The sequence below is a fragment of the Pinus tabuliformis genome, chromosome J, assembly GCF_031772625.1.
Source record: "Pinus tabuliformis cultivar Carrire ecotype Pingquan chromosome J, CPIR1, whole genome shotgun sequence".
NCBI lineage: Eukaryota > Viridiplantae > Streptophyta > Pinopsida > Pinales > Pinaceae > Pinus > Pinus tabuliformis.
The window spans coordinates 156,030,903-156,043,324 of NC_142295.1; the positions used below are offsets into that span (position 1 = coordinate 156,030,903).

A 12,422-nucleotide genomic window follows, 5' to 3' on the forward strand; every position below is an offset into this window, starting at 1 on the left:
TCAAATCCTCCTGAGTGTCTTCTCCTGGGCTTTCTTTATGCATGGAATCAAATTGTTGCTCACCATCTGCAATCATCAAACATAGAGGCATAGGTAGGTTTCTATCACACAATTGTTCATGCTCCTCAAAGGTGTTTTCATGCAAGTTAAAGCATTCTACATGCAGCTCCTGCTCAAACATGGGCCCTTCATTTCTTTGTTGACTTGAGTTTTTTGTCATTCCTCGCTCTTCTTTAGTTTTTGCTTCTCTGTCAGTTTTACATGTGTGATCTGGTGTCCATGCTCCTTGACATGTGAAGCAGATATGCTCTCTCCTCATTTGATTTTGGCTCTTCTTTGGGAGCTCTTGAGACTGCTTCTGCTTTGGTTCCTCATCCTTCCCAAATCTGAACCCTCCCAAAATATTCTCATAAAATTTCTCCTGGCAATAGGGTCAACACTAAGGGCTGCGAGCTACCTCAGTGACTCATCCATGAGCCAATAAATTTTAAAATTTCAAGCTCCCCTTACTGTTGTTGCAAAGGCCCAACAAAATAACCCAAATAATTAATTCGCACTGCCCAGAAATTATGTTGTTGTTGTTGAAGATGAACTGGTGTTTTTGCCCTCAATACTACTCCAAAAATTCTGAAAATTTAACCTGAGGCTCCTCACACCAAACCCATAAAAACCAGAAATGGTTTGGCTTAAATCCAAGCCAAGATCAAGCTCACCAAGTGGTGTGAATTACCCAGTTCACTGATAAAACAAAATGATGGAGGAACAATGATTTATAGCCGACATACTACCCAGAAAATTCTGAAATTTCAACCAAGGGCTCCTCTCAAAAAACCCAGAAAAATATTGGGCAAATTCTAGCTGATCTATAAAAGCCCCAATTTAGTGTGAGTTTCTCAGTCTGCCCAGCTCTGCACACTACTCCAAATAAGATAAATTAATATCACAATGCTCCAACTCTTCAATCCTTCAAATTCACTGCAAAATCACTAGCAACAACAATCTTGGCACAAAAATAAAAATTCTGCAACAAAGGATGACTTTGGCACTTCCAAAATAAACCCTCGAATACTTAAAACTGAAAACCCAAACCCGCAGGCTGAGCCAAGTTCGATGCTCTGATACCACTGTAATGTCCCAAATGAGAAAAATTTGGAACAAGCTCTTCACATAAAATTTATCATACATTTAACAGAAGATTGCCATGTAAAAATGAGCAAATAAAGCACTACAATCTCAGAACATAATGAACAAGAAATTCTCAGCTTTATTATATTAGAAGAATTGGGGTCTACATGCAAATACGACCCAAATCGCTGAGATAAATGGCCTCAGACAGATCTACAATAATGCCGCAATCGACCTCCAAAACAAACTGAAAAACCAATACACTACAACCTGTGAACCCTGAATGGATTCACCAAGGGAAGAGATGGATGCTTGCCCACTCTCACTGAATCACTCGAGGGTTTCCATCCTGGGGCTATTGCTGGAGTAGAGAACCAGGTTCTCAACCTCACATACAAGAAACAATATCAAAACCAAGATGTCCCAAATGATCTTCTCCTCCTCTTTTTATAGATCTGATGGATAGATCTCCAAGCCTCTAGAAGCATCTTATTTTATTATTTTATTATTATTCTAGAAGCTCCTCCATTGACTTTATCTTAAGTGACCCCTTTTATTTTATTTTATTTTACTTAAGTCACTTTTGGCCCATTTCCTCTAATTAATTATTTTTCCTTAATTAAATGACTAATTAAAGTCATTTTTAACTAAGGAAAATGGTAAATCGCCCACCATACTCTCTTCGGCCACTGGAAGTCACTTCTCAGCATCCCATCCTGTAGATCTTCTCATTCCGGTTCTAACGAGCTATTACACTGAGGTGTTCCATCCATTAATCTCCCCAAAATGCCACCTCGAGAATAATTAATCAAGTTATGCTAATAATAACCCTATTTTACGGGAATTATCAGAAAGTCATGCAACCAAAAACAAGATGTGCAGAACTGCTCATGATGATGAATATGTCAAGTGAATGCCATCGAACCCCATGAAAACTCCTCAAAACTCCATCGGAACCCCTGGTGACATAAACCTGCTCCACTGACCTGGCCATCCCATGCCCTGGAAATCCACGTTAGTTGTACTATGGAGAAAAAATAAAACTGGGGACATTACATTGAATCAGTATTGTGCAGTGTGGATCATCAATCACCAATTTTTGTCTTTTCTTACAATTACTAAACCATTTATTAATCAGCAACACATATGATCAACAAGTACCATATGCATAAACAAACATAAAAGCAACAATACTCATGAACAACACTTAAGACACCAAGGTACATAAACCATCATCAAACACATAGAGACAATAGATGTTAGGAGGAAACCCTCTCAGGAGAAAAATCTCTGACCGCTTTGCTTCTTCTTATTATTATTCAAAATTCTTCTTTACATCATACACTAGCCACCACCAATGTGCAAGCCCCAACTTGCGATGTACGTAAGCAATCACTTGCTCCAGACCACTAACTGACGGGAGCCACCACTTCCTCAACTATGCAGGCCCCAACCTGATGCAGGTCCCTACCTCCAATAGTTTCTCAGGCCACCACTTGAAGGAAGCCACCACTCCCTAAGTAGGTCATTACCTGCCACTAAAGGCCCCAACCCTCAGACTCTTGTGGACCACATTTCATACATTTTCAGACTGGGCCCACCAATCTCAACTCAAATAATTGTAGGCCACATTTCATCTATTTTCAAACTAAAATAACGTAATCTCTCTGCTCATCAACAACACAACCTTTCTTTGCTCACCAATCACCTCAAGCTATCAACTCACAATCAACAACTTTGCTCATCAAACCCTAGCAACATCAAAATTTGACTCAACATACAAACCATCAAGCTACCAAACCCTAGCAGCACCTCAAACATATACCAAACTGTGGCAGCATACAAATAACCAACTCTGCTCAACATACACTAGACAGCAGCATCAAGAGCATAACACCAACAATATATTATGACTCAACCACACAACAGCCATTCTCTCAAGACTCAACACATCTCATTGTCAGCAGCATACATACTCACATACATATCTGCAATATCAACAACATGCAACAATACATTTACTCTCACTAGCAACACTCTCTCTGTCAACACTCAACAGCACATTTCATGGCATCTGTCACAGCGAAGTACATTAACATACACATATCAAACCTTGTAGGCATGCCATCAATTGACCTCACTCAGCCATATACATATCAAGGCTCTGCCAATACTATAGCAACTAGACTCATGGCAATACATCATCTGGCAGCAACATATACAATACAAGGCTATGGAGGTAATACATCAGTATTGCAACACTCATGACCTCACTCAGCTAACCATGACTTTAATCAAACCCTCACTCAGCCATATATTCACACTCATACAAAGATAACATGCAATTTTGAACAACTGCAGCAATACAAAGGTAGATCCACATGTTCCGCAGCTACATATCCTCAGATCACACACTTAGATATGTCTTTGCATCAATTCCAGGATCTAATCACACTAGCTCTCCATCATTCGCACTTCATACAAACTTCAACAATGTTTAGGCCACACACACCTGTGTGCACACCACATCAAATCAGATTACACTTTGCATAACCTACAGCATTTTCAACATCCCATTAAAACCATGCACACTAAACTCTCATGCAAGCAGGCACACACACATATAAGTTTGTTAATGCCACAACACTTCTAATCGATCCTCTGCTATAGATCACATCACATCCCAATCGAACCTTTCTTTGAACAGTCCACACCATGAACAAACTAAAATTCATCGCACTGGATACAAGATGTGCATTGTTGCTCACTAGTGGAAAACTCAAAGCACGAACCAACCCCATTGCTATGCACAGGCGGCTATACATAACATACAGAAGCGCTTTAGTTTTCATATGCACTATGATCAAATCGCATTCATTCTAGCTCTAACACATACCTCCAAATCGCATTGTTGCACTTGACTATATGCACTAACAATGCACTCCACGGTATACACAAACCATCTAAACATCATATCGATTCATAGCAAGATAATTTTAAAATCAACTTTTCCAACTACCAAATGCATAGGATCGATGGACCAAACCAATCATTGTTACTTGCATCGATGACATTTCATTACAACGATTAAACCAAACCTTGTGACCATATCAATGCATAACTTTTGGACTAGATTACACAATTAACTTCATTCCACTATGTTTGGAGGAGACATATCAAACTAAGATTAAATCAAATCGACGACTAAATCACAATGGAACAACGCATGCAATCATTAGTGGACCAAATGATTAATGTTCTTCAACAATTTTGGACCAAATCAATGGACCATGCAGACCAAACCATAAAGTTCTTGACGACTGACTGATTCAAATCTTTGATTCACTTGTTGGCCAGGTCCAACACGCAAATTCCAAAACTGGTGAATTACCAGAGTATCAAATTCCAGTAGCAAACGCAGACAATCTGGTAACCGAAGTCTTGTAGCGCAAATGCAAACAGTCCAGTAACTGAAGTCCTATAGCACAACATCATTAAGCACCTCTGCAGCACTTCTACACCCCAGTCAAGCCATGTACAAACCCTTTGTCATGTTGACATCAATGCCAAGCTGACTAACTCCTTGTTTGAGATCAATGCCAACACGATGCTGCCAACAATACCATATAATGCCAAGTTTCTTGTTTTCATTTGTTTCATGTCAAGGAAGCCGTTCAATAAGAAACAAATTTGTTTGTGTCCATACTTAGTCATTCTTTAGTATTAGCAGGTATGTGTAGCAAGCCCTAGAGAATACTATTGACAAAGCTGCCTAGGCATACCAATGCTACCATTCTGTAAGAGGTACCAGCGTGCTATAGCCCCAGATGTAATATATGTTATCTAGGAAATTCCAATAAACATACAGATACAACAATAAAAAAGAAAATACAATTTTGTTGACAACATATATATAGTGCAGGAAATTTGTTAGCAAGATCATATAAAGATATATTCAGATATTCTCAAAAGCAATAATGCATGAATCCAACCAACCCTTGTATAGAAGAAGAAAATGTAAATGAATAGACCCTAAATATGGGGAGATATGTTTTAATTTCAACGTTTACATGATCCCATTTTTATACCATGTCTTCAATACTACTTTGAAATTATTAGTAATTCAATTGAGTAAAATAAAGGTGGCATGCCAATCTAACTACAAGATAAGCAACATTGAAAAAAAATACCTTTTGACCACAGCTTTGAAAATTTTGATGAAGACTCCTTGTCAGCTCTTCTGTCCTCAATTCCATGTCATAGGTATTCTTCTTCGTCAAATCTGATAGAACCTGAAAGAATCCAGTTCATATAACTTTTTATTTGAAAATAAATTCCAAAAAATGGGTTCCTTATTCACTATTTGGCAAGGATATAGATTTTTACCTCATATGCACTTTGGAGCTTCTTAAACGATTCCTCTGCCACTGGATTGCCCATATTTTTGTCAGGATGGACAAGCATTGCCTATCCAAAAGAGTGTAAAAAAAAATTAATGCTATGAAAGCATTACAAGACAAACCAGCAGATCAAATTCCCCTCAGTGGTCTGAGGAAACATCAACACATAGAATTTTATGTTAATAAAATAATTGGCAATCATTTGCTAGCTTGACAAGACACTACCTTTTTCCTGTAGTTTCGTTTAAGGACAGCAAAATCTATGTTCTCATAGCGAGAGAGACCCAATGTTGCATAATAATCTGAGCTATTTATTATCCGTAGCACCTCCTCTCCAACAGATGGAGATGCTTCAGCTAAGTTAGAGGTTGGCAATTCTTCATGTTTCTGTACAAACTGATCACATGAACTTTCACCAGTTGGTCTACTCTTAGGAGATTTTCTCTGCTTACCATTAGAACCAGTGCTTCCATGTCCATTACAGAAGTTATTTCTTTTTCTTTCTTCAGTTCGATCATCAAAGCATCCCTTTTCATCTTCTTTCACACTAACTTTCAATAAGTGGATCAAAATGTCATTTGAAATAAAGGCCATGTTCACACAAAGGATTAAACCAAGCCATCCACCACGGACTTTAGCACAATACATGGAGTATATAGTTGTGATCAGAATTGCCAACTGTGCATGGTTCAGTGTGAATAGACTTCCTGCTGAATCCAATTTGCCAAAACATCAAACTTATAAGTTATTTTAAGACTTGAAGTCGACATCTGGGACAGAGATGAAGTACAATAAAGGCAGGAATGTGAAAATTGACACGATAGTTCTTCAAATCAAAAAATTCTTATATGAAGTGTGCCTACACCAGGGGTCCTCATTTAACCAGGCATGTAGGGACATTTGTACTACCTCCTATTATAATCAATGCTCCTGTTATCCAAAAGCTTCCATATATCCACAGCATTGTAGCCCCCAAAATAGCCGCGATAAAAATGGCAGGTGTGACACCAAGAAGAAGTCCAGCCAGACAAGCTATGCCCTGAGTCATTTGAAAATTGATTCACATATCACTTTTGTGCCATAAAAATCAACTTCAAGAGAAGGCATACAAGAATGCACTGCACAAGATTACAATTGGCATTGCAAAAGCAGAAAAGTTTTTGAATCAATTAACTTTATATGGATTTTCTAGTCTAGTATCCCCAAACTACAAAATTGGAGAAAGTTCACACATTTTGAATGGGGTGCACTAAGTTATCAATGGTGGTGGAATCAAGTGAAATAACATAAGATGGAAATGAAATAAATCAAATAGGGATCCTCTTACACAAAAATAAGACGAGATAACTGAGAGTGTTGACACCAAGTTCATGGTGAGAAAAAGTCACAAAAGAGTTCACATATAATGGAATGCAGATAATCATACATGATACATCAATGGTAGAGAAAAAAATAACTTTATACTAATGTCCATTAAAGACCAAACCAGGTCAAAGGGACTCGAGATTACAACAATCATAAGAAGCCCATACAAAAAGAGGATGGTAGCAAAAGGCCCCTTAAAACAACAACACAACAACAGGAAATGAAACAACATAACATGAAAGTAAGAGTAGGTTATCAGAGAAGGTAAAAGCCAAGAGAGTAAAAGAGAGCCAGTGAAGAAACAATATCTGGATATAAGTGTGTCTGGAACCAAGAAAGGGGAAGCAAGCCCTATTCAACCACTAAGTCAATGATGCACATATCCATACCCAGTGCCTACTGGATAATGTTCTCAGCTGAATGGCTCAGGTTCATAGGGCACTAGGGAGTAATTAGCATGGAAATGGAGGACTCAAGTAAAGGCCATGTAAGAATATGACCTCCTATCACGTGCTACAAGTGATAACCCTTTTAGGTTGCCTACGAAGTATGATCATGAAAACTCGAAGTTGAACCTGATAAGTCAAACTTAATTGGCAAACTTAGTAAGATTTGATTTTCATTTAAAATAGATCACTAGAACATATATCCTCTAATACTGCATCTTTTATCATTCATGGGAGGTCATCTCAAGTATGCCCTGGGTCACAACTGTGACACGGTCTTCTTAGAAGAAAACGGTGTGGACCTCCCAAACCACAGCAAAAATATGGGTGCCTAGTAAGAATGATGTTGATGTTTGAGCCATAAGCCTCACCGGCTCATAATTAAAATCAAATGGATGACAATTTAATTCCATATGTTTAAGTAGAAATTATAATGGATTGCATTCAGACCAATATTATAAGCCATAGAAGAACACACTGCTGTCAATTCAGTTCTATGAAAGTGTACAGTCTGATTATTAATCGCATTATGAAGAAGATTAACAAAGACCATAAGTGAATACCCCCTATCACCATAAGAACTATACAAGCAATAAACAAACTGGAAATCAAAATTTCTAGTAGATAGGTAGGTGTGAAATCCAAGGAATTTACATGGGAAGTCAGTGCTTTGGGTTCAAGATGTTGACATAATACTTCCTGATGTGATTCCTCATGAATAATTGATGGACAATGACCCCATATTTCTGAAAAGGGATGAAGCCCTTGGGTCCATCCCCCTAAATATTGAGCTAGATCTGATTCATCACACCAAGAACAATAAAAGAGGACAGGAAATCCAGGATATCTTCTAGAAACTCTTTGGAACTGTGAGCACTACTCAGATCGACAGACTTGAAACTGGATTTCCACTCTCAAGATGGGTGAATTTGAAAGCACTGAGGAGTATATTAGGACATTCAAGATCCTGAAATAAAAAATTAAAAAAAAAATATATATATATATATACACACACATCAGAAGAAAAGGTGAAAACAGATTCACCATGTGTCAATATGATTCTGAATAATCTCTTAATCATTCAAATCTTTTGTTAATATATACTATACTATCCAACTATTTGTGTAGGGATAACCAACTCTCTCGAAGATTTTTTTTGCTAATTTTATCCAGCATTCCCCCCACAATAAAAAGTGTTGGAATATTCAGCAATACTGAGCGGTGGGGTGAATCAATATTGGGCACCTTTTAACAATTTTAATCATATCATCTAAACATTAAACAGTTAACAACATCTTTCAACAATGCATAACATCATATAGACAATATGCAAGAGATTTTTAGGTGGAAACCCTTTCGAGAGAAAAAACACCAAACATTTTTAATATAAGTCTTACAAATTACATCAACAAGATGTTCCAACTTTCGAGATTCTCCAGCAACAACTGGAAGAAGGCTCCAACCCCCTGATTTATCAGCTCCAACTGAAAGGATGCCACAACACCCTGGTTTTACCAACTCCAACCAGAAGGATGCTCCAACACCCTGGATTTATCAAGTCTAACAGAATGGATGCTGCAACACTCTAGATTTATCAGCTCCAACTGAAAGAATGCTTCAACACCCTACGAGCTCCAACTTGCCCTACCACAACCCTGCCACCCTGAAGTGTTCTCAGGGTCCTGTTGACCACTACGTGTCAACGACCCATAGCAGTACACCTCCTTTTTTCGCAAAAGGGATAGCACTTGATCGATGTGTCCGTGCTGTCCAGCTATCATCATCAGTTTGACTTCCAAGATGTTATGTAAACCCTTTCTGCATGTGTATAATGTAAATAATCTCAACGGATCCGTGTCATGTATGTAATGACCCAGGTAAACCTATTTTTCTAGTGACGATCTCCATTTTGGGAGGTTTTTTTGCCTCGCCGATCCATTCTCGAACGGTCGGCAGAGTTTTCCTCCAGTCTTACCCCAAAGCTGGAATGGATTTTGTCGTTAGGCTCTTAGGCGAGTCCTAGTGTTCTAGATCAAGTCTATGTAAAAGTGATTTGGGAATAAACCCGACTATTTGGTTAGGTTATTTTATTACAAATTGTTTGGTCTGCTAGATTATATTTGTGTCGCAGAAATGGGTGGTCCATGATGGTCTGTTACAAATGGGTTTTACCCTTTAAGATGTAAAAAATTTGAAAATCATGATGTAAAGTGTCTTGAGGGTTGGAAAAATAATTTATCCCCTCATAGGTTAATTAATTAAATTTTCTAACCAAAAAATTAATATAAATCCTAAGCCTGAAATTTAATTAATTCTAGGTCCTAGGTGAATTTAAATTCTCCAAGGTTTTAGAACCGGTGGAAAAAACAGGAGGAGCGATGGCTGCGAAGAGCGTTCGGAGAGCGAGAGGAGGGTTTGGAGGTCTCGTGATCGACACCCGAGCCCTCAATGAAACCCGTCTCAGCAGTAAAAGGAAGCGGCACAGGAGGAGCTGCGTAGGGGGGATCAGAGCGCCATGGAGGACATCACGAGTGTGGCCTGGCACATTCGTTGCAGCCGAGGAGGCTCCCCAGGCTTGCTATGAGACCGACTGGGGTTTGCGAGGAGTAAAAGGGGAGGCATACCTCGCTCCCGCCACCGATGACGGGGCCTCTGATGCGCTGGCTCGGACACGCTACCCCCGTTGGAATCGATCGCTGCACCCTCAGCAGCTGAAGCTTAACGAACCCAAGGCCAAGGCTCTGGCTTTGATACCTTCCGTGCAGTCCTTGGAATGGGGCAAAAGGGAGCCGGTAAATGATTCATCAGAAGGGTTTATGTATGGATCTGAGGTAATCACTTGCCATACAAATCGCAGTCCCAGACTTAGATCGGACAAAGATCTGCCAGATCTGATCATCCAGAAGGCAGAAAAACCTGTGTACTGGCCAGATTCAGAGATCTGCATAGGGTCAAATCCCTCATCTGAATCCTTTCAGATCCAGATTGCTCAACCTGCAGGCAGAACCATCATGCAATGGGTTCGCCCTTCAGACTTGGTGCAGGACCTTATTCTGAATCTAGAGCGCAGAATGGGGATCCCATCCAGCCTGCTGCGACTTCTCTTTCAAGGTAAACAACTTGAAAACCCTCTACCCCTCTCTGCTTACTGCATTTCCAGAAACAGCTCAGTGGTGGCGACCTTCCGTTTGAGAGGAGGTGCAAGAGGGCAAACTTCCTCTGCCCGGCCTTTCTCATACAAGGACGCTGTTCATTCGGAGAACCCCAAACCCCCGGAAGCCCTTAAATCTAAGGCCTTCTTGGTTGAAAAAATTGATGAAGTTCCTTCTGTTGAACTCATGCATGAAGAACTGGCTTCCCAGCATCAAGTATTTGCAGAAAGAGCCATCATTTGCAGATTTAACGGACTGTGGCCTCGATCTCAGGATCTCTATGCATGGATCCATGCAAACTGGACACATCACTGTAAGATCTTCTTTTGCTCGAAAGGTTATTTCATTGTTCTCTTTGATAACATTAAGCACTATGAAAAGGCCTTCGCAGAAGGCCCTTGGTTCTTGGGAACGGCAGGGCTTTTTTTGACTCCCTGGTTTCCAGACTTTGATCCAGCCACTGCAGTCATTACCAAGACACCGGTATGGATCCGGCTTCCAAACTTACCTGCCCATCTATGGAATACTCGTGTCTTCAAAGCTATAGGAGACACATTGGGCAGCTTCATCCATGGAGATTTCTGGAGGACATCCAAAGGCCTCTACTCATATGCAAGAGTGTGTGTGGAGTTAGATCTGAGCAAGGGCCTTCCAGAGCAAATCAACCTCAAGATAAATGACTTCGTCTGGACCCAGATGCTGGATTACGAGAACACCGCTTTTCGATGCCGCCATTGCCAGCAATCTGGGCATTTGCAGAATACTTGTCCTTCTCGCCCGGCAAGAAAGAACAAGGCTAACGTCTCCAAGCCCAAGCCCAAACGATGGGCTCCATGCTCTCCTCCTCCAGTCGAGGATTCAGATTCCTCCAGTTCCGAAGAAGAAGATAGCGATGAAGAATTGAAACAGGCCCCTCATTCTGTTGCCCCTTCCACCGAGGGCCTGGCGCCTTCCACTGATTTAGCCATTGCTCAGAAACGTGTCCATTTGTCCTCTTCCTCGAACTCAGAAAAGGAGGGCTCCCCGCGGGAGGACCCCAATCTGCAAGTTGTAATTGCCCATACACCCCAAAGTGGATGGGTTGAAGTTAAAAATAGGAAAGGGAAAAAGCTTCGTGTTGAAACCCCCACTCTGTCAGGGTAGCATCCAATGCTTCTTAAGCTTTCAGTGACTAGTTGTAGCTCCTTGTTTGCTTATCTCATTTCCCGGAATCGAGGTTGATAGTCCTATCATTTCCGGTTGCCGGTATCCTGCATCTCTGAAATGTATTCTCTTGTACAATATTTTACTGCTTAATAGAATTAGTCTTATCGAGAAAAAAAAAAATTTAAATTCTCCAAAGACAAAATCCGTCAATCCTAAAACAATAAATTTTAAAAGGTCCCAGGACAAAGGTAAATTAATTATTTTGCCAAATTTTAAACCTTTGATCCCTGGGGGTTAAGTCAAAGTCAATTTTTTTGGGAAATTAACTCAACAAAATTATTTTTGAGTTCATTAAAATGCATTTAACTGAAAAATTCGAATTTCCTCAAGAATTAAATATTTCGACGGATGAGATTAAAAGAAATTTAAATCTTCATCAATGGTCAAGATTGCTTTGAGGAAAATCACTCGAACTAGTCGTTGGAGGATTATCTTTAAATAGGAAGTCATTTGTCAGTCGATTGATCCGATCTTTTGATCGTGTGCATAGCAAGAAGCTCTGGTGTAATCTTTTTCTGGATAATAAAAAAATACTTTGGGGTTAAATTTTGTTGGTGCTACTCTTCATGGGAATACTGTAAAATGTTTTATTTTCATTCATGAATTTTTCTAAAGCCATTGATGATAGCTTCTGAAGAGTGATTTGAGTACAAGTATCTTGCTCAGGCACTGGGGTTTGAAAAATAATTTAAATTTTGAACGTAATAGCAGGTATCTCTATTTGTCTG

General features: G+C 39.6%; 1 protein-coding gene across 3 annotated transcripts in view; it reads right to left on the reverse strand.

The window, feature by feature from the left end:
- LOC149226102 (uncharacterized) overlaps nucleotides 1–12,422 on the reverse strand; it is an 87,872-nt gene that overhangs the window by 54,246 nt on the left and 21,204 nt on the right. For 2 of the 3 annotated variants that reach the window (XM_089377411.1, XM_089377409.1), the window contains exons 2-5: nucleotides 6,435–6,564; nucleotides 5,751–6,235; nucleotides 5,512–5,592; nucleotides 5,316–5,417 (exon numbers count right to left, since the gene is read on the reverse strand). In XM_089377411.1, the coding sequence (XP_089233537.1) occupies nucleotides 5,316–5,417; nucleotides 5,512–5,592; nucleotides 5,751–6,235; nucleotides 6,435–6,564 (798 nt within the window). The remainder of the gene's footprint in view (nucleotides 1–5,315; nucleotides 5,418–5,511; nucleotides 5,593–5,750; nucleotides 6,236–6,434; nucleotides 6,565–12,422) is intronic. The other variant, XM_089377410.1, reaches the window with a different exon arrangement.